This window comes from Moschus berezovskii, chromosome 26 (assembly GCF_049115385.1).
Source record: "Moschus berezovskii isolate FMDL1 chromosome 26, NW_MosBer_1.0, whole genome shotgun sequence".
In the NCBI taxonomy this organism is placed as follows: domain Eukaryota; kingdom Metazoa; phylum Chordata; class Mammalia; order Artiodactyla; family Moschidae; genus Moschus; species Moschus berezovskii.
Genome location: NC_142485.1, coordinates 6,663,390 through 6,686,590, shown reverse-complemented (window position 1 = coordinate 6,686,590; position 23,201 = coordinate 6,663,390). Strand labels below are relative to the sequence as shown.

The following is a 23,201-nucleotide window of genomic DNA, read 5'->3' as shown; positions in this document are numbered from 1 at the left end:
CTCACAGCCGCGTCCTGGGGCAGCTTCTAGTGTGGGGAAGGCAAGTGGAAGGCACATTCCGAGGACCGGGGCTGGGTGAGGAGCCGCTGATCGCCCTGGTCCAGCCCCAGGGTCAGCCAGTGGACATGTGCTTTTGATGACCTCCTCCAGCAGCTGGAAGAAGAGCTCTGGGGGCTCTGAACTGATGCCACTTCTGTACCTGCATTTCATATGTACTTTGAGTTGGAATAAAGACTTCCGTTCCAAGGATTTAGTGTCTCAGTTACGCACGGTAGATTTCTGCCCCTCCGGAAGGTCTAGAGGCTTTAAAACAAAGTGCTGTGTTTCTTTTCCCTGTGATAGTGTGAAAAAGTCTGAGCTGAATGTAGCAGTGTCAGCTACACAGAATTATGTCTTATGAACACAAGGATGCAGCTTTCCATCTTTGTTTTCCTGGGCTTCTAAATAGAAAGTGTGATAGATGACTCTTGTTTAATGTTTTTTTTTTTCAAGGTTGGAACTATTTCATGCTTACAGGGTGTTTTCTTTCCCCCCTAGCAAGAATGTTATTTAATTTTAAATGTAAGAAGTTTCTATTTAAAGACTTTTCCCCATCCAGTTGCTTCATGTTCGAGGAACAGATGGAACTAAAGCCTGTGAATATACGGGCCAGGCTGAGGGCCTCTGGAAGAGGCAGCTGTCCTTGAGGGTTAACAAGTCAGAGGTACTTTGACATGCGGCTGCCCATCCCCAAAGACAGCAATTGTTCATTCAGTTCGGGCTTAGTTAACATTCCAGATAGTGACTTCTGAATGAAGGAAATCTTTAGCCCCGCTGCTGGACAGAACTTTTCACTTTTGTGTCCACCTGAAATGGGGGAAGGTAAACACTCATCACGCCTCTATGAAGAGAGTCGGTGGGTAAAAGGAAGGGGCTGTGAAGCCAGCTCCTCAGGCTGGGATTGCAGGACGGAGGGGCCCGAGGGCAGGTCCAGTGTGTGTTCCGAGAGATGCGGTCTGTTTGGTTCCGGGGCAATCTGTGAGGTGTGTCTGATCTGCTTAGGTGATAGATTGGTGACGCGTGGCAGCGGGGTTTGGGCTCAGACTGAGCGCAGGTGGGGGACAGGGGAGCCTGCCTGAGGCCTCCTGTGGCCAGACCATGGGCCTCAGTGTCCGATCCTGCCTTGGAGCGCTAGAAGGCTGCCTCCTCTGCCGGATTCAGAATTGGTCCTCAGACTGGAGGAGGATCAGCTGGAAAGCCTGGAAGAAGACAAGAGAAATAAAGCCGGGAGTAAGTTTTTATCTAATCTGTTTCTGTTTACTATTGGAAACCATTTGTTGTGGGCATGTACTCTCAGTGGCCAGGGTAAATTAGATACCATTCTCCTCAGGGCTCCCTAGCTTGGTGGTCATGTTGCTGAATAGGAAGGAATACGACCCGAGGGTGGGAGTATGCCTCACTCCTGCCATGTCAGGGGGGCAGGAAGCTTCCACACGTATTCCGGAGCCAGGGTGAGCTCCTGAGCTGCTGGGAGAGTTGATTCTTCAAGCCTCCTCTCTGTACTTATTCCATGAGTGGACTGACCTCCATTTACTTCTAGAGTCAGTCTCCTCATACTGGGTTTCCCATTTCAAGGTGACCGTTTTAAGCCTTATGGCAGTGTGAAAAGATGTGTGGTTGTGGAATGTTTAGTATCAAGAAGCAGATGGCACGGTAGGAAAGCAGCTCGTATTGGGCAGAAGTCTCAGTTCTATTACTTAGTTATGACGCCCCAGACAGGCCAACTTGATGTTTCCTGGGTCTCAGGAATCTCCATCTATAAAATGAAGAGCCTGACGGGGATCATTTCTAAGGTTCCTTCCAGCTCTCCTGGTGACATGAAGTGCACGTGAACGGCCCAGAAAAGAAATCATTTGTCAGCACCTTTGTGACGGTAGCACCAGCCTCTTGAAGACGTTGGACCCTGGGACCCTGACTCCCAGATGGGCGCTCCACCCTTTGCTCTGCTCTGAACAGGCCAGTGTGATCTGAAGAAGCCGGGAGAGCCCGGGACCCTTTCACATCCATCACCCTGTTCAGAAAACAAGCCCGAGCAGGTTTCCTCTTGTACCCCCGCCTCTCTTCCCTCCCCAGCCCTTCTGTGGGTTGAGGACAATTGGGATGTAGAATTCTTGGCCACTTTGGCTTCTCTCCAGAGTGGGTAGGTCAGCCTGCGGCCTTTTCCACGGATGTTTTCATAAAGAGGAAGGCGCGTCGGCCTGGTGCCCGTGTCGTCGCCCCGTCTGCCTCATCGGAGGCGTGTAAGCCCTCAGCTCACTGACACCCGGAAGGTGCTCGCCGTGTGCTTGTGGTGGTAGGATTTCCCACTGCCCCTGCCTCGCACCCCCAGCTGTGTGCGAGCTGCATGCCAGGGAGGGGCCTGGCCGCATCGGCGCTGACTACACCCCCGGCGCCTGGTGCCCAGCAGGCGCAGGTGAGCAATGCATTACTGCTGTCTTTGTTTAGTCGCTTCGGTTGTGTCCGACTCTTTGAGACCCCGATGGACTATAGCCCGCCAGGCTCCTCTGTTGATGGGATTTCCCAGGCCAGAATACTGGAGTGGGTTGCCATTTCCTCCTCCAGGGGATCTTCCCAATCCGGGGATTGAACCCATGTCTCCTGCACTGCAGACAGATTCTTTACCACTGAGCCACCTGGAAAACCTGAAGCAATGTATTAAATGGCGTTAAATTCGCGGGGGCTCTGCCTTGTAAGTTTAGAGCTTTTCTGTTGACCGTTAACTGAGACACTTTTTAGAAGCCTGTTAGGACTTATGTACCAAATGGTGTCTTCGGTCAGAGAAAACCTCAGAAGATGAAGTGTAGATTGCCAGCCTTCCAGTTAATGGGCATGATTAAATTTCTCCTACAATTTCTATTTGGTGTGGAAGTCACCTTTATTTTCTGCTAAAGCTTTTATGAAAAGCTCTTTTGTACTTTATAAACAGCTGCTGCTCTCCAGGAGGCCTGCCTCTGTTTCAGGCAAGAGGCTCCTCTGAGAGGCTGGCTGACGTCTGAAAGCAGTCAAGGCTTCTCAGAGCAGGATGGTCAGGACAAGGCCAGAGTTACATACTGAATCTAGTTGTGAACCCCGTGTGTGCCCAGCACCACGACTGTGGGTGATGTAACTGTGAGGGAGGAAAAGGAGGCCTGTTCAGAAGACACTTGGAAAACCACGTGGTTTAAATGGTATTCAGGATGTGCTACATTGCGTGGTCACTGTGTCCTTATTTATGGAGCAAAGGCTGCGAACAAAATGCCCAGTCTGGTGCATCTGTATGCTGGAATACTACGTAGCTCTGAATCAGGGTGAGGTGAGTTTATGTGTGCTAAAGTAGAATGCTTTTTGATGACCAGAAAAGATAAGGAACAATATATATCATGCTCTCATCGATACCTATAGCCCATAGGAAGGAAAAGGATGCAAACCCACACTCCGCCTGCACGGTGTACATGGATGAATTATCTCTGAGAGGATGCATCCGGAACCGGCAACACTGCTTGTTTCTGGGCAGAGGGACTGGGAGCTAGTGTGGGAAGGAAGCTTGAATTTCACTGCCCGCTCTATTTTACCTTTAAGCAAGAAATCTATTTTGCATCAACTTGTATTCATTTTTCAGAAGATAAAAATTATGCTGAATTTTCTTAAAATGACACGAAGTACAGCGGAGAAGGGAAACTTCCTGTGTTTAAAGGAGTTTGTTCGACAAGTAGTCACGGAGCGCCTGCTCTGCACAGGTGCTGCTGCAGACAGCTGAGATGCCAGGGGTGCCCTGCCAACAGGAGATGGCAGGCACGATGGACTGTGATAGGGTGGAGGGTGGGCTGTGTTAGGAGGGTGGCCGGAGAAAGTCCCTTGGAAAAGAACTTTGAGCTGAAGCCGGGATTGGGGTGCAGCAAGAGAGTGCGGGCGGGAGGATCCCCGTGGGGACCGTTCAGGGGAGCCTTGGCCAGCGGGCACGTGCATGCTTGCGTGTGCGGGTAGAGCGGAGGCCGCCGTCTGCCGGGATGAGGACCCGGCCTGACTGAAGGGCTCCGTGGCGCTGGGCAGGAGCGGGGTGGAGTCCCGGTTGGCAGGTGGGGCTGAGGGCAGGGCTCCCGCCAGCTCGCGCACACGCCTCCTGTCTGCTGTCCCGAGGCTGCGGAGGCGGGCCTCTGTGCTCTGACTCTGTTGGAGAGGAGACCGGTGGATGTACTGGGGGTGCAGGGAGGGCAGAGGAAGGCTGTTCTCTCCAGACTCGGTGAAGGCATCCGCCAGGCTCCTGTCCACAGAATGCTCCAGGGGATCTTCCCACTGCAAGGACTGCTGGGTCTGAAAAGCAGCCCCAATGTGAGGAAACAGTGTGGTCATGGTGGGGGGTCTGCCGTTACCTCCCAGGCCGACTTCTTCCGCCTGTGAGGTGGGGGTTCTGGAGTCCCCACTAACCCGGCCCCTCACGGAGTGGTCAAGAACCAAAACGAGGTAATACTCGCTGCCCCTGTAAAGCAGAAGGTGTTCAACAGGGGAGGGTGGTTACTGGGAATGACACTACAGGAGTAATAATACCAGCTGGGCCATCTTTGGATAGAGATGACATATTTGGGCTGAGATAGGATATTTCTGCCGAACTTCCCAGAAATCAGGTTGTATCATCACAGATTCCGTTTCTGTCCATGCTAGGACATGGTTCTCATTGTTTTTATGTAACCTTTTCAGTGGAGCAAAGATAACGGAGTTCTTCGGGAGGCATGCTCTAACTCCATATTCTGCCGCCTGGCAAACACCCAGAACATGCGCTGCTTTTACATCCTGTTCCCTGTTCGCATTTGTGACACGTTGCGGCAGGGTCTTGTGTCCCCCACCAGTACTTTTAGACTTTATATTCTGGCTCTGCTGTTAGTTCCTCCATGGGTTCCACCTCAAGATTTTTTGTGTTAAACAGAGACATTGGTCTATAGAACGATCATATGCTTAAGTTAGAATTTTGCATGTTCTAAATGAGCGACTTTATCATCACTTTTTATATCTCGGGAACATGCTTCGTAAAGTATAAAGTCACTGCAGGATGTTTTTAATTAAAGGATTCAGTTGCTTCAGATTACCTGGGAAGAGAGGAAAGTTTACCTTAAAGTAGCCAAAAATGATGTCATAGACTCTAAACTCGGTGTATTCCTGAAGGAGAGGAGAGCTCCACGGTCTTCCAAAATCTGTTACCTTATTTTAGACCAGAGTCTAGCAAGATTCTCTGATGTCTTTGTTTTGCGTGTTGCAGAGTTAAAGCATCACTTGCTTCAAGGGTAGGAGATGGGGAGTGAGGAGACCAGAGGGGGCGGCAGGGAGCGCTGCCGTGGGGCTTGGTCCAGACAGCACCCGCCAGGCCCACAGCCAGTGGAGGCGTGGCCCACAGCGTGAACACTGCTCAGGTGCCTCGGGGCTCCACCACGAACTCAACAAAATCTGTGTCCTGAGTCATCAAAGGAAAGATCAGACTTGAGGAGGGGGGGTGGTTAAGGCAGCACTGTCTTTCCAGATTGGCATTTTACAGACCGTATTAAAATAGCATTTATATTAGTATTAGCACTGAGACCTCCTTTATATGGAGGCTTCTGTGGCTGACCGTCTTACCCCTGGGATGTCAGATAGGTGAGGTGTTGCAGTCCTGAGTATTATACTCAGAACTTCACGTCAGGAACTAATATTCTCTGCTCTTCTGTTAGCTTCGGGGTTCTTTCACTCGGGGGGCTGCATGCATTCCTATGCCAACAGCTTTTCTAGCTCTTGGGAAGGCCTCTTGCTTCTTATTGATCAGAGCTGGCTTTATCTGTCTTGCCCTAAGCCATATTTAAAGCTAACCTGTGCGAACCAATTGATTTTTTTTTTTTTTTTTTAACTTTCCAGTCTGAGAGGGAGGTGGCATACCATCTTTATTCTGGCTTTCTTGTACGGGCTAACCACATTCCTGGTGAAATGTCTGGCTGTAGTAGTAGTCTGAGGCTGTGAGAAACATTTAATTCTTCAGAAAGCAGTGCAGTTTGCGTTACTGTTAAACAGTGCGTGGCTTGAAAGAGGAAAGGGAGGAAAAGCAATGTTTGTTGGGATGGCTTTGTGGCTGCCATCCTTGTCCTCGCCTGGAACTGACTGAGCCGCTTGATGCCCAGTGTGTTTTTTCTTTTTCTTTCTGGAAATTCATCTCTGTTACCACCCCACACGGTGCCTCACGTTACTCGAGACTGATTTGTGGTCTATTTTGTTGTTGACGTTAATGAGCTTGCTGCACAATCACAGGAGAAATAGTGTTGCTATTTGGAATGTTAATGAACTGCTCGCCTGGCCAATTGCCATTTGTTCTAGTGTGTGAATATGAATGTGTGTGTGTGTGTGAGTGTGTGTGACGGGGAGAGACGAGTAGCAAGGCTGGGACTGCATTTTTTTTTCCTGTTCGCAGCCAGTGACGTGAGCTGTGCCTGGAACAATCAGACCCGCTGCAAACAGGGTAGCTGAAGATGCTGGGGGAGGCAGCCTGGTGTTTCTTAGGCTGAGGCGATCTCAGCGCTCCGAGCTGCTCAGGCACGACCCGGCAGAGCTCCTCCAGCTTTTAGAGCCGTGCAGCGGCTGGAAAGTGCCTTTGTATTTCTCCAGACCCCTTCCCCAGGCAGCCTTCGACATGATTGGCGTGAACAGTGTTCAGAGTGCCAGCAAGGTGCGGGTGAGGACCTCGGGCTCTGTGAAATACTCCCGCGAGGATTCCATCCGGCGGCAGTCACACCGCTCAAAGTCCATGAAAATTTCCAACTCCTCAGAGTTTTCCGCCAAGGAGACCAAGGTAAAGACACACCGCATTCAAGCGTGCGGACGGTCGCATGTTAGGATAACGAAACCTGCTACGGTCTTTGCCAGCGTCTAATGTGCCGTGACAAACTGAGAAAGTAAGGTACCTAAAATGGCTCTAGAATGATCCGGTGGGATCAGGTGAGGGGGCAGGTGTCTGGCATGAAGACGGGGGCGTGGGTCAGTTTGGTGAAGAGCCAGTTGGTGGAAGATGAGGCTGAAGCAGGGCTCAGAATGAAAGGTGAGTGGGGAAGTGCTGGTCGGCAGATCGATCGTGGCTTCATCTCAGAAAGCTTGCCTTGACAAATGACTTGTCAGTGCAGGGTATTTTTAGAGCATCAGGAAGATAGAGGCAGCGTGTGTGATTTCACCGTTCAGACAGGTCCTGCTGCCCTCCCGCCCCCAGCTCCCCCTGAGCGTGTGGAGGGCAGACCTGCTCCTCTTGTACTCCATCCTGAGCTCGCCCAGAGCCTCAGGTGTGTGTAACGGGGAGAAACGTCCTCTCCCATGTTCCTTACACATGTATGCCGATGCTGTGCTGCCACGAATCACTTGTCTTTTTGCGACTGTCTGTAAGATAACATCATCTCTGCTCGGCTGAGATGTGAAGGGGGTGATTACGTAGTGAGATGGGCTTTTACTACATGCAGTATCTTCTTGAGAGTCTTCCCACCACCATCTGTGTGAGCAGGGCGCTCAGAAACACTCCCACTCCACAGGTTTAAAAATGGAATCGTGGAATCATGGGATTTCAGAACTCTGGCTGGAGCTGTAGATGGTTCTGCTGGGGACTCAGAGGTTTGAGGTGTGCAGGGGACGCTTCAGGGCAGAGCTCACTGTCACTCGGTCCCCTCACAGTGCCCCCGAATGTGACAGTTACCTTCTGAAGGACTTTAACAGTAACAGGTTCCCCTCCACATATGGCCGGGGTGGAGGGAGGGGGAGGAATACCTCATGCAACTTTAAAAAACATGTTGGCTTCTTAACGCCCCCCTGCCTAGACTCTGGCACAGTGGGCTCTAACCCTGTCTATCCTCAGGAGATTTTCCAGTTAGAATGTCTTCAAAAGTAGCTCTCTCCTCCTCTGTATCTTTTTGAAGCTCTGGCTTTAGGTAGCAATGCGTCTTCACCATCATGTTAATGCGACCTGCATGGGGATGTGTTGGTTTCCACTGGGGCTGTTAGGAGACCTCTTGTGCTGTGATGACTCCTGTTCCCTGCTGAGACAGACCTGGACAGCTTAATTCTGTTGTTAAGTAACTTAATATATGTGGGCAGGTATGTGATTCTTAGCAAGGCTCTAAGACCGGCTTCTAATTGAGAGTGTTAAGAAGCACCTTTAGGTTTTGCTTTAATATGGACGTTACCCACAGTAGCAGACATGGTCATCTGCCACCAGTCCCGGTGATAATGTAAGCATGGAGATATTAGTCTGTTTGCCCGGAACTGTGGTTGCGTGCCGTCGTGTTGGAGTCTGGCATACATGCCAAACGGAAGGACGTGCTATCGTCTGTGTGTCACACAGCACAGGTTGTCCTGTTTGATATAATTCTAGGCAAGAGAAAGCCAAGCATTATTTTTTTTTGCGGGGGTGGATGGATATTGCAAGCATTTCAAGAAGTGAAGACTATAAGAGAGATCTGGTAACACTGCACACCATCACTTGGTACTTCGGAGATTACAGTCAAATTTGTTTAAATTATGTTTGTTGAGACATAGGAAGTTCTGGAGAGTGCTTGGAGAATGTTCCCACTATCTCACAAGAGATATTTTTGTAGCATTATGATTATGTAGTCTTTTAAAATTGAGTCCCAGAAGTAGGTGGTTAGAAAGTCATTAGAATGGGAAATTAGATAGATGAAACTTAATCTTTCTCTAGCCATGTTTTGTTCCCTACATGAAGTAAACTGAACAATACTGTAGACTTATACCCTAGATATACTGAACCAGACTACATTACAGATGTGTATAAATACATAGCAGTATGAACTCCTGTCCACAGTGTACTCATTTTACTCCAGGGGTTAATAATCAGAATTCTCATCCACCTTGCCTTTTTTTTTTTTTTTTTTTAGCACTTAAAATCAAATCAGTGTTTCTTCCTGCTAATCATGTAAATAGCACCTTTTCATTATCTTGACTTCATCATCCAAAAGGCAAGATGTCTAATCTAATAATCAGAAGAAATACCACCACCCCCTGAAAAGCAGCCCGTAAGGCACCATCAGCTTGTGCTGTGCTCCTGGGATTTACCTTTGTGTCCCTGGGACTCGGCTGGGACTCGGGCTAGTTCTAGAATCGCTGCATCATTGTTGTCCTTGGTCAGAGAGTTGGAGCTATAACATAGTTGTTGAAAGCTTTAGAAAAATATGTATGCATTGTGTGGAGAATGTGTTCATTAAGTGTCCTTCAAAGTCCGGCCTGAAGCCTGTTTCTCTGGGAAGGGCCTGCTATTGGGAGGTACTCACGAGGCTCCAGGCCACGAGGAGGCAGTGCAGGCCTCCCAGCTGTCAGCCCAGCTGGTTGCTCCGCTTCTGACAGAAGTAATGTTTTGGAATTAATTTCTTAAAGGCAAATACTGCAGAATTTGGTGTGTGCTGTGAAAGATGATGCTGATGAAGCCTCCGCTCTGCCAGTTATTTCCACATTTCCCCCTGGATCCAGTTAGACTTCAAATGGAAATTATTTCGCTACTGCTTCGTCTTAAGTCAACCCTAGGCTTAAAACAGAAATTGTAAAAGTTCATGCTGATAATATCACTTTTTTCCTTCCACGTCTCTTGCCAAACTATGCCATACATCACTGTGAGTCTGTGAGTGACTGTGGCATGCAAGCCTGAGCTCCTGAGGCATCCTTTGAGAAATAGCATGAGGCTGGAGGTTAAACCAGGAGTTCTCTGGTTGATTATCGCCTGGATTCAAACAAACTGTTTAAAGCTATTCAATAGTACGGCAAAGAAATAAACTTCTCCAAGAGTGAAACTGCAGAGTAAAGCCCCTAGTCCTCTGGGTGATGCCAGCTGAAAACGGGAGCGTTTGCTCTGTGCTGGGGGCAGCGTCCGGGTGGCTGGCCGGGGTTTTGCTCACTGGTTAGCAGTGTGGCCCTGGAAAGGTCACTTCTCTTCCCCAGCACATACCCGTGAGGAGCAGGGGTTGGTGAAATGATGCCCTAGTGCTGAGCAGTGGTAACTTTTGAAACCTCGTGGGCATTGCTGAGGGTTCTTCCTCTGAACAAGGAACCTAAAGACTGAGTTAGACGCAGGGAAGGTGGGTTTGTATGTATTTTGAATAAACTTCTCCCTGTGCTAGGAGTTAACCATAAAGGCATGAAAGGACAATGGAAGTGCCTAACTCGTGGCTCTGTGAAACGCACCGCAGTGGCGTGAAAGGCAGTCCGTCCTGTCCTCTCGATTCTACAGGACCTTTGCTCTAGTGTCATGAGGTGGATGTAAACGTTCATCATTTCTCCCTCTGGGAATCAAATCTATGCCCAAAGGAGCCTGTGAAAAGTCATTACAGCCCGCTTCACGACCTGAAATTTTTCTTGAGGGGCTTGTGGGTTGTCATTCTTCACCCGCTCTTCTCTTGTTCTTTAGACTAAGGCTTCGAGCCTTGGGAAGGAGATTCTGGTTAAATGGGTCATTTACATCTGTCTGTTCCAACATGCAGTTCTCATATAATATGGGGGAAATCCTTACTCAAGTTGAAAAATTTCCTGCAAATGTCTTTTTATATTTTTTTATTCTTATATGGAAGTGGCACATCTTTTGACCTTGTAGATGCATCCTTCAGTTGGATCCTTTCAGAAGGACAGTAGATCTAAGCTGTCAGAATTAGGGTCAGAATATGAGTAACATCCCCCGTTACTAGTTATCATCACCTTGGCACATGAGAGAGTCTGAGCAGATATGTCTTTTGCAAAGTCAGTCTGGTTGTCCAGAAATAAAAACAGCTTTGTCTCCAGACTCTCTTTTTCTTATATTGGCTCTATGATCTCATGCCAGAGTCACTTCTTGTGATCCAAGAAGTTCTGCTTTTCCCTCAGGTGTGATTCTGCCAAACCAATACATTTTGACGTTTTAATGTGATCTTTACTCAAAGGAGTTCTTAAAATACCCGGCGCCTTCTGGAAGGTAGTTCTGCAGACTACATAATTATCAATAGCTGTTTAACCTTTTAAAGACTTGAGTCAGCCTTGTCCCCAAATAGAAACTTTCACCACCTTTAGTTTTATTTTAAATTATAAAGCTAGCACAGTGATATTGGTTTTTGTTGTTGGGTTTGCTTTTGGGGTTTTCTTCCAGCCCCTACCTCTCCCTTCCAAAAGCCCAAGTTGTTTCTGAATTCCTCTGATCCTGCCAGTACTTCCATGTAAATTTATATCTTTTTAAAGGATGGTCATTTAGGATGTTAAGCAAACTGTGCTCATGACGGGGGAACACTTGTTGACCCTTGAATGAAATTAAAAGCAGATCTTCACTACTCTCCTGTTTCCCAGATTTCACTTGTTCAAGGTGCGGGTGGTTTGGACTTGGTTTGCGCATTGTTAGGATAATCCCAGTGTCACACCATATTCTTGCTGTGCTGCGTTTGTGCCTTTCTGTGTGAACACGTTCTCCCAGGGATGGTGTACTCAGCGAGTGTTTCAGAGCTTCCAAGCAGCATCTGAACATTGTAAACGAGATGCTGGTCTGTGCCGTCATTCCTGGCAAGCTAGTGTAGCACTCCTGTCAGAATCAAGGGGAAGGAAAGAAGAAAAATCTATGATATAGTGTTACAATGGGGGCTAAGGGAGACAAGGATGCTTGCATTTTTAAGATAGTCCTTGCTGAAGAAGCCCAGAGGTTAGTAGCTTGGTGATAACCTGAGGTTAACCATCCGGAGCTCTTGTGCGGGAACGTGCATGGCAACCGACCCTCCATTCTCCAGGACCACACCTTGCTTTATTGAAACCTGCTGTTAGATTGTGCTGGTGGCCAGCTTTAGACGTCAGGGGTTGTATTCAGCTTAAGGACTAATGGGGAGGTTTTGGAGAATGTTTTTTATTTACTCATCCATAGTGATATAGAAACCATGAGGAGCCAGCAAGGTAGCTCCTCAGTAACTTATTATGGGAGTTTCTCTGTCTTGGACTTGGACTTTTAGTTAAGGTTTTTGAGCCTTGTCTTATCCTTCAAGCAGTTCACTTTCTGAAAAAATCTGACTTGCCATATTCTGATGGTACAACCTTCAGGTTCACACACAGATCATCGTATTTCAGTGGGATTTGTTTTTTCTAGGTAGATTATTCCGAATGCTTCATGTCACAATTTTTAGGGAAGTAACTAAACGAGGCCCTCTTCATAACCTGGCTCATCCTGACGTGACACTGGTTGTAGCTGGCAGTTAAGTGTTAGAATGTGAGGCACCCAAGGCAGCTGAAGACATTATTATTTTCCTATATTCCGATCTGGCAAGCCACATTTGTGTTTGATGCTGATAAATCAGATAAGATTCTATAGCCCTCCCAAACACAGTTGATAATCTCCTCCTTGCATCTGGGTGCAGTGTAGTGGGTCAGCCTCAACGCCACAGCTGGGGAACCAAGGAGGTTGTCAAGGGGCTGACAGCAGGCAGCAGAGCTCCCCCTGGACACTGGAACCCCAGTAGCCCTGACGAGAGAGTTCTGCCTGTTGAGCGTTTATTAGTGTTTTCTCCTAAGACATTGCCGCATAAGTAAACCGGAAGGGTTGATGTCTAGCTAACTAATTAGACCTAATAGACAGACAAGGGATGTGCTTTGAGGGAAGCAGCTCTTTTCTGCCACTTAGAGGCACTGATAAAGTGCCAGCTTTGTTCTGATTTATGACAGTTCTCTTCCTCAGAACGCTTTCTAAAAAGCAGGTGAAATAGAAAGCCTCCGCAGAATGCTTTTATTGTGATTGGGCAGTGCTTTGAGGGGGTTTTGTATGCCTCATCAACCCCCTGCTGTGATCTCTGAGATCGTGATTAAATGGTATTTATGTGCTGCAAAAGCATAACTGTTAAAATTTAAGATAACAATGTGCTTTTATCTCTATGCCTACATAAACCCACTAAAATGACAGTAGAACTGGTAAATCTTCAAGGCCACAGGGAACGAACGAAACATTCTCTCAAGGTGTCAACAAAATTCAAAGGATGTGGAGCAGATAGACTTGTTAACTGCAGCTAGAGCTGAAACTCAGGGCCTGCAGACCTGGAAGCCCCATAGGACACAAGGAAGGCATAGGGATCAGAGTCACTTCTGAGGGCAGTGGGTCAAATAGAAGGATCCCTTTAAATCCTCCAAAATTAGTAACTAGACCCTCTAGACACCTCCTGCATCTTTGTAGAGCCTAGAGACCATATCCCCCATATTCTGAGGCTCCTCTCTGAGACTCTGGGCTTAGGAAATTGGGCTCAGTTGGGCTCCAAAATCACTGCAGGTGGTGACTGCAGCCATAAAATTAAAAGACACTTGCTCCTTGGAAGAAAAGCTATGACCAACCTAGACAGCATATTAAAAACCTAGACAGCATATTAAAAAGCAGAGACAGGGAAGTGGCAGGGGGGTTCGGGAGGGGGGACTCATGTACACCTGGGGCAGATTCATGTCAATGTATGGCAAAACCAACCAATATAATATTGTAAAATGCTGCTAAGTCACTTCAGTCGTGTCCGACTCTGTGTGACCCCATAGACGGAAGCCCACCAGGCTCCCCCGTCCCTGGGATTCTCCAGGCAAGAACACTGGAGTGGGTTGCCATTTCCTTCTCCAATATTGTAAAATAATAGCCTCCAATAAAAAATAAAATAAAATAAAAAGCAGAGACATTACTTTGCCAACAAAGGACCATCTAGTCAAAGCTATGGTTTTTCTAGTAGTCATGTATGGATGTGAGAGTTGGACCATAAAGAAAGCTAAGCACCGAATAATTGATGCTTTTGAACTGTGTGTTGGAGAAGACTTTTGAGATCCCTTGGACAGCAAGGAGATTCAACCAGTCTATCCTAAAGGAAATCAGTCCTGAATATTCATTGGAAGGACTGGTGCTGAAGCTGAAACTCCAATACTTTGGCCACCTGATGCAAAGAACTGACTTACTGGAATAGACCTTGATGCTGGGAAAGATTGAAGGCAGGAGGAGAAGGGGACGACAGAGGATGAGATGGTTGGATGGCATCACTGATTCAATGAACATGAGTTTGAGCAAGCTCCGGAAGTTGGTGATGGACAGGGAGGCCTGGCGTGCTGCAGTCCAGGGGGTCGCAAAGAGTCGGACACGACTGAGCGACTGAGCTGATCTGAGGCCAGTAGTGGGATTCCCACACTGAAAATAGGAGAGCTAAGTGGAAAGTACACACATTTCACAATGTGCAGCGTCTTCCTTCTCTCCTCACCCATGTTACTTGAAGTTATTGAAAAAGAGAAGGTGTGGTATCCAGCACACAGGAAATTCAAGGGCAGAGAGACAGAGGGGACCCCGGGGAGATAGTAAGGGAAGCCTGGAACAGCAGCTGTGCGGGAGAAGGACACCCACTGGTTGAGCCTGGAATGCAGACTGGAGGGTCCCCAGGATACTCCCAGCAGGGCCACTCCAGTCTAAACTGGTGGGTTTCTGTCTCCTGCAGAGCGGTTGTATTAGAGCTGCATGGAGAGGCAATTGCTCTAGGCTCTTAGAAAATGAAGCCAACCACAACAGCAAAATGAGGTGATCATTAACTTCAGGAAAATCAAAAAGTTCACAGAGAGAGTGACGATAGCCAAGTGCATGCATAGCTCCGGAGTGAATTGTATGTGCATAGTCCTAACAAGGTGGGCTCTGAAAATCATTATACCTCTAAATTGTGATTGTGATAATATCTTAGTGGGAGGATTGGGGATGGAGTGGGGAGGAAGAATGTACTATATGAGAGACAGAACAGAGAGCTAAATGCTCTTTTCCAGAGTTCCACTGTTGAAAGTCAGTGGTTCATATTGAAAATAGAAAAACAAAAAAGGAACTGAAAGAGGTTAGCCCTGGGTAACAAAAAAATCTAAAGTAAATAAATCAAAGGATTGTTATTCATTATATGTTGTTTGGTCACTAAGTCGTGTCCAACTCTTGGTGACCCCATGAGCTGAAATAGGGCAGGCCGCCCTGTCCTTCACTATCTCCCGGAGTTTGCCCAAGTTCATGTCCATTGAATCAGTGATGCCATCCAACCATCTCATCCTCTGCCGCCCCCTTCCCCTTTTGTCTTCAATCTTTTCCAGCATCAGAGTCTTTCCCAGTGAGTCAGCTCTTCACATTAGGTGGCCAAAGTATTGGAGCTTCAGCTTCAGCAACAGTTCTTCCAATGAATATTCAGGGTTGATTTCCTTTAGGATGGACTGATTGCATTCGTTGCATGCCTTTTGGTAATTTTGATTATGAAAATGATAGAAGTTTGAAAATGAACAAGTGAAATGGACAACATATATAAGTACACAAGAGACTGGAATAGTTTTCATTAACTAGAATGATTTATGTATCTTACCTTTGTGTTAAGCAAATACCAAATAACAGGGACTTCGTTTTTGAAGAGTACATCTTTCCCCAGAAACTATATTCTAGCAGTTATAGGACTAGACCATGTACTGCTGGTTGCTGCCAAAGTTTTCACTCTGTAGTGGAAATGTTAAAATACGGTCTTTTCTTGGGAAACCGTGCATTGTATTGAGGTTGCCCTTGTTGTTTATTTTTATGGAATAATTTCCAGAGAAGATGTGTTTTGTTTTAATGAAAATCCTGCAGTTCTAAGTGGGTTTTCAAACCTCTTTTGAAAATTTTCCTATTTGTGAAATCCCAAAGCCTGGTAGCCAGTACATTAGATTATTTAATTTGCCTGTATTGATTGTTTTGGATGAAATCTATTTCCATTTGGTTTGCCTCCATTACTTTGTCTAATGCATGGAAATGACAGAGAACAAATGCCATGCCTGGGGTTCTATCTAAATGTCACAGTGCCCCAGGAGTCATTTTTACAAGCCAATTAGAAAAGAACTCTCCATGTTACTTAGCAGTTTTTAAACTGCATACATTAACTTTATCATCATGTCCATAATCGTTAAATATAATTGATCATTTTCCCAAGTGTTTAAAAACATACTGCATGTGATTAATGAGGTCACTTAGAATTTATATTTTCTTTATGTTCGAAAATGATGAAACTTACTGCACTATGGTGTGTGTCTGCCACTTCCCAAAAAGTAAGGCTCACCAGCAAGGGGCCAAGAGCAGATCTGGCCAGTACCATCCAGAATCCTCTTTGAAAATATTGGTTATTGTTACATTTTTTCGAAAGCATGGCTTGGCTATCCAGAATCCAGACAAGCTTTTGAGAAGTAAATCAGAGGATTCAGTTCGGTTCAGTCGCTCAGTCGTGTCTGACTCTTTGTGACCCCGTGAATCACAGCACGCCAGGCCTCCCTGTCCATCACCAACTCCTGGAGTTCACTCAGACTCATGTCCATCGAGTCAGAGATGCCATCCAGCCATCTCATTCTCTGTCGTCCCCTTCTCCTCCCACACCCAATCACTCCCAGCATCAGAGTCTTTTCCAGTGAGTCAACTCGTCGCATGAGGTGGCCAAAGTATTGCAATTTCAGCTTCAGCATCAGTCCTTCCAGTGAACACCCAGGATTGATCTCCTTTAGAATGGACTGGTTGGATCTCCTTGCAATCCAAGGGACTCTCAAGAGACTTTTCCTGCACCACAGTTCAAAAGCATCCATTCTTCGGCTATCAGCTTTCTTTACAGTCCAACTCTCACATCCATACATGACCACAGGAAAAACCATAGCCTTGACTAGACGGACCTTGGTTGGCAAAGTAATGTCTCTGCCTTTTAATATGCTATCTAAGTTGGACATAACTTTCCTTCCAAGGAGTAAGTGTTTTTTAATTTCATGGCTGCAATCAGCATCTGCAGTGATTTTGGAGCCCAAAAAAATAAAGTCTGACACTGTTTCCACTATTTCTCCATCTATTTCCCATGAAGTTATGGGACCAGATGCCATGATCTTAGTTTTCTGAATGTTGAGCTTCAAGCCAACCTTTTCACTCTCCTCTTTCACTTTCATCAAGAGGCTTTTTAGTTCCTCTTCACTTTCTGCCATTTTAGTTCAGTTCAGTCACTCAGACATGTCCAATTCTTTGTGACCCCATGAACCGCAGCACGCCAGGCCTCCCTGTCCATCACCAACTCCTGGAGTTCACCCAAACCCATTTCCATTGAGTCAGTGATGCCATCCAACCATCTGATCCTCTGTCGTCCCCTTCTCCTCCTGCCCTCAATCTTTCCCAGCATCAGGGTCTTTTCCAATGAGTCAGCTCTTCGCATCAGATGGCCAAAGTATTGGAGTTTCAGCTTCAACATCAGTCCTTCCAATGAAAACCCAGGACTGATCTCATTTAGTATGGACTGGTTGGATCTCCTTGCAGTCCAAGGGACTCTCAAGAGTCTTCTCCAACACCACAGTTCAAAAGCATCAATTCTTCGGCAATCAGCTTTCTTCACAGTCCAACTCTCACATCCATACATGACCACGGGAAAAATCATAGCCTTGACTAGACAGACCTTTGTTGACAATGTAATGTCTCTGCTTTTTAATATGCTGTCTAGGTTGGTCATAAACTTCCTTCCAAGGAGTAATCGTGTTTTAATTTCATGGCTGCAATCACCATCTGCAGTGATTTTGGAGCCCAGAAAGATAAAGTCTGTCACCGTTTCCACTCTTTCCCCATCTATTTGCCATGAAGTGATGGGACCGGATGCCATGACCTTAATTTTCTGCATGTTGAGCTTTAAGCAAACTTTTTCACTGTCCTCTTTCACTTTCATCAAGAGGCTCTTTGGTTCTTCACTTTCTGCCATAAGGGTGGTGTCACCTGCATATCTGAGGTTATTGATATTTCTTCCAGCAATCTTGATTCCAGCTTGTGCTTCTTCCAGCCCAGTTAGAGTATAAGAATTAAAGCAAAATCAGGAGATGGCTGTGAAGGCAATGAATTTGTAAATAATGGTACTTTAACAGATCAGAGTATAGCTATAGATGCTGAAAAATACTTCGGATATTAACCTCAACACTTATGGAAGAAGGTGGTGATTTACTGAGACTATCATTACATTAACTCTTTGCAAGCTATCAGGCTTTAAGGATTGCTACATTAAATCACAGCTACATGATGGTTTTGGACATTAGTTTTTGTGGTTTTTTAACTTTTAATTTTGTATTGGGATATAGCTGATTAACAAACAATGTTGTGATACTTTCAGGTGAATAGTGAAGGGATTCAGCAGTACATATGGGGGAAGGGAAGGTAAGGGGGTTTGGGGTGGACATGTATGCAATCAGTTCAGTTCAGTTCAGTTGCTCAGTCGTGTCCGACTCTTTGCGACCCCATGAACCACAGCACACCAGGCCTCCCTGTCCATCACCAACTCCCGGAGTTCACTCAAACTCATGTCCATCGAGTTGGTGATGCCATCCAGCCATCTCATTCTCTGCCATCCCCATCTCCTCCTACCCCCAATCCCTCCTAGCATCAGACTCTTTTCCAGTGAGTCAACTCGTCGCATGAGGTGGCCGAAGTATTGGAGTTTCAGCTTTAGCATAAGTCCTTCCAATGAACACCCAGGACTGATCTCCTTTAGAATGGACTGGTTGGATCTCCTTGCAGTCCAAGGGACTCTCAAGTATCTTCTCCAGCACCACAGTTCAACAGCATCCATTCTTCGGCGATCAGCTTTCTTCACAGTCCAACTCTCACATCCATACATGACCACAGGAAAAACCATAGCCTTGACTAGACGGACCTTGGTTGGCAAAGTAATGTCTCTGCTTTTTAATATGCTATCTAGGCTGGTCATAACTTTCCTTCCAAAGAGCAAGCGTCTTTTAATTTCATGGCTGCAATCAGCATCCGAAGTGATTTTGGAGCCCAAAAAAATAAAGTCTGACACTGTTTCCCCATCTATTTCCCATGAAGTGATGGGACCAGATGCCATGATCTTCGTTTTCTGAATGTTGAGCTTCAGGCCAACCTTTTCACTCTCCTCTTTCACTTTCATCAAGAGGCCTTTGAGTTCCTCTTCACTTTCTGCCATAAGGGTGGTGTCATCTGCATATCTGAGGTTATTGATATTTCTCCCGGCAATCTTGATTCCAGCTTGTGCTTCTTCCAGCCCAGCGTTCCTCATGATGTACTCTGCATAGAAGTTAAATAAGCAGGGTGACAATATACAACCTTGACGTACTCCTTTTCCTATTTGGAACCAGTCTGTTGTTCCATGTCCAGTTCTAACTGTTGTTTCCTGACCTGCATACAGGTTTTTCAAGAGGCAGGTCAGGTGGTCTGATATTCCCATCTCTTCCAGAATGTTCCACAGTTTATTGTGATCCACACAGTCAAAGGCTTTGGCATAGTCAATGAAGCAGAAATAGATGTTTTTCTGGAACGCTCTTGCTTTCTCCATGATCCAGCGGATGTTGGCAATTTGATCTCTGGTGCCTCTGCCTTTTCTAAAACCTGCTTAAACATCTGGAAGTTCACGAGTCACATATTGCTGAAGCCTGGCTTGGAGAATTTTGAGCATGACTTTACTAGTGTGTGAGATGAGTGCAATTGTGCGGTAGTTTGAGCATTCTTTGGCATTGCCTTTCTTTGGGATTGGAATGAAGACTGACCTTTTCCAGTCCTGTGGCCACTGCTGAGTTTTCCAAATTTGCTGGCATATTGAGTGCAGCACTTTCACAGCATCATCTTTCAGGATTTGAAATAGCTCAATTGGAATTCCATCACCTCCACTAGCTTTGTTCGTAGTGATGCTCTCTAAGGCCCACTTGACTTCACATTCCAAGATGTCTGGTTCCAAGTGAGCGATCATGCCATCGTGGTTATCTTTGTCGTGAAGATCTTTCTTATACAGTTCTTCTGTGTATTCTTGCCACCTCTTCTTAATATCTTCTGCCTCTGTTAGGTCGATATCATTTCTATCCTTTATTGAGCCCATCTTTGCATGAAATGTTCCCTTGATAGCTCTAATTTTCTTGAAAAGATCTCTTGTGTTTCCTATTCTGTTGTTTTCCTCTATTTCTTTGCATTGATCGCTGAGAAAGGCTTTCTTATCTCTCCTTGCTATTCTTTGGAACTCTGCATTCAGATGCTTATATCTTTCCTTTCCTCCTTTGCTTTTCGCTTCTCTTCTTTTCACAGCTATTTGTAAGGCCTCCTCAGACAGCCATTTTGTTTTTTTGCATTTCTTTTCCATGGGGATGGTCTTGGTCCCTGTCTCCTGTACAATGTCACGAACCTCCGTCCATAGTTCATCAGGTACTCTATCTATCAGATCTAGACCCTTAAATCTATTTCTTACTTCCACTGTATAATCATAAGGGATTTGATTTAGGTCATATCTGAATGGTCTAATGGTTTTCCCTACTTTCTTCAATTTCAGTCTGAATTTGGCAATAAGGAGTTCATGATCTGAGCCACAGTCAGCTCCTGGTCTTGTTTTTGCTAACTGTATAGAGCTTCTCCATCTTTGGCTGCAAAGAATATAATCAATCTGATTTCGGTGTTGACCATCTGGTGATGTCCATGTGTAGAGTCTTCTCTTGTGTTGTTGGAAGATGGTGTTTGCTATGACCAGTGAGTTCTCTTGGCAAAACTCTATTAGCCTTTGCCCTGCTTCATTCCGTGCTCCAAGGCCAAATTTGCCTGTTACTCCAGGTGTTTCTTGACTTCCTACTTTTGCATTCCAGTCCCCTATGATGAAAAGGGCATCTTTTTTGGGTGTTAGTTCTAAAAGGTCTTGTAGGTCTTCATAGAACTGTTCAACTTCGGCTTCTTCAGCATTACTGGTTGGGGCATAGACTTGGATTACTGTAATATTGAATGGTTTGCCTTGGAAACGAACAGAAATCATTCTGTCGTTTTTAAGATTACATCCAAGTACTGCATTTCGGACTCTTTTGTTGACTGTGATGGCTACTCCATTTCTTCTAAGGGATTCCTGCCCACAGTATTAGATATAATGGTCATCTGAATTAAATTCACCCATTCCAGTCCATTTTAGTTCACTGATTCCTAGAATGTCGACGTTCACTCTTGCCATCTCCTGTTTGACCACTTCCAATTTGCCTTGATTCATGGACCTAACATTCCAGGTTCCTGTGCAATATTGCTCTTTACAGCATCGGACCTTGCTTCTATCACCAGTCACATCCACAACTCGGTATTTGTTTTGCTTTATGTTTTAAATGGATACGCAACAAGGACCTATAGTATAACACATGGAATTCTGCTCAGTGTTATGTGGCAGCTTGGAGGGGATGGGACTTTGAGAGAGAAACAGCACTAGTTTTTACTGCCCACATTGGTTTGAAGATGAGGGTCTTTTCAGAATATATAGAATAATCTTTCCATTTGGACTTCAATGAATTCTGCTTGTGACACAGGTCCTCTTCCCCACAGGGTTTTGATGTAGTCACGGCAAGTCCATCTGGGGAAGGACACGAGTGTAAAGCAGTGAATAATGACGTGGGCTCTGGAGGCAGATAGTCCTCCGTGTGCGTTCCAACTTTACCGCCGGAACTCTTTCACTGTGGAGAATTGCCAGATTCAGCAAATAGAAAATATGAAATGCTCGATTAAACTTGAATTTCAGATAAGTAATAAATGTTTAGTATGTGTGTGTGTGTATACTCAACAGCTGCATATATACACACACACACATATATATGTATAAATACTGTATACACTCAGTTGTGTCTGACTCTCTGCAACTCCATGGACTCTAGTCCTCCAGGCTCCTCTGTCCATGGGATTTTCCAGACAAGAATACTGGAGTGGGTTGCACGTTTTCCTCCAGGGGATCTTCCCAACCCATGGATTGAACTTGTGTCTCCTGTGTCTCCGGCATTGGCAGGAGGATTCTTTACCACTAGCACCACCTAGGATGTCTCATGCAAAGTTTGGGGACATACTTAGGCTTGAAAAAAGTAAGTCCTTGTTTATCTGAAGTCCCCGTGTAACTGGCATCCTGCGTGTGATATGGCATCCTGCAGCTGGCAGCAGTGTGCCTACTCTGGAGTGTTGCTGAAACAGAGCAAATCAGATGTTTCATAGGTTGTAGAAAGTTAAATAATAACCTAAGTGCTCAGGATGTCGCAGCTCAATAAATGTCATCTGTCTGGATGGTGTCCTCTCGCTTGTCAGACACCCAGCCTGGCACATCTGAAGCAGGACTGGCACTGCAAAGCAGTGTTTGCCATCCAGACTGGAGTTCTCTTGGGAGGAGAGTCTTCTAGCCTGAGAGGTCAGAGATGTGTACCCCTGTTGTTATAGGTTTTGTAAAAAGAGACTAGTTCCTCTGACCCGAAGTGGAGACAGGAAATAAAAGCGTAGATTTTTCAGGGAAGAAAAGGTCAAGGACAAACTTTTAAAGGCTCTGGAATTATATTTTGGAAAAAAGTTAAAAGACTTTACAACCTGCCACCTAATAACACCGTCTTTACCCTCTCTGCCCACACCCCCGCCCATCTATAAAGTGGGACTAATGCCCCCGGGTGGTGGTGAAGGTTGAACGGTGTAATACAGTGCACAGGTCCCGGCACTTGGTAACTGCTCGGTAAACGGTGGTTTGGGGCATATCTGTCTGTGATATCCGCTTGCCGATTTGATTCAAAGTAAGTGATCTCCCCAGGCCCCATGTGTCCGGGGTGGGGATGGAACCGATGGATTCCAGGTACATCCTCTGTGTTCTGCAAAGCTGGATGGGACAGGCACCAGCTGCGCGGAGCAACATCCCTTTCACTTATGTGTCGCTTTACAAAGTGCAGATGTTTTCATGCTGACGGTTTCATTTCATTCTCATGATTCTGTGAGGTAGATCGTCGCTATCTTATTTTCACAGATGAAGCAACCAAAGCCCTCAAGTCACACAGCTGATGGAAGGAGCCGATTTGATGCGGTGCCCTGGTTCTGGCCCATTGTCCCTTTCTCTGTGCTTAGCCTCCCATCATAATCACAGCATCAGGGTCATCACCACCGAGCTCTTGTTGTCTCAACACCTGTTCTTCAAACACACGCTGTGGTCAAGACAATCTATAAGGCTTTGCGGAGACTAAAGAGAGGCAGAGGCTTGATCACACATGTAAGGAGTACAAAATACAGTATCATCTAGGTTTTTCCTCTTCATATATCAGAGCCTTGCTGTGGCGAAGGGGCTTGCATAACGCCACCCAAGGTGGACAGGTCCTAGTGAAGAGTTCTAACAAAACGTGGTCCACTGGAGAAGGAAATGGCAACCCACTGCAGTATTCTTGCCTGGAGAATCCCAGGAACAGTA

The 23,201-nt window shown here is 46.1% G+C and overlaps 1 protein-coding gene across 11 annotated transcripts in view; it reads left to right on the top strand.

Moving 5' to 3' along the window:
- The window catches only part of PSD3 (pleckstrin and Sec7 domain containing 3), a 610,189-nt gene that overhangs the window by 440,319 nt on the left and 146,669 nt on the right, over positions 1-23,201 (top strand). Inside the window, exon 10 of one of the 11 annotated variants that reach the window (XM_088832771.1) lies at positions 6,650-6,820. The exons of the other annotated variants lie outside the window; for them this stretch is intronic. Coding sequence (XP_088688897.1) covers positions 6,650-6,820 — 171 coding nt within the window. The remainder of the gene's footprint in view (positions 1-6,649; positions 6,821-23,201) is intronic. 11 annotated transcript variants of the gene reach the window in all.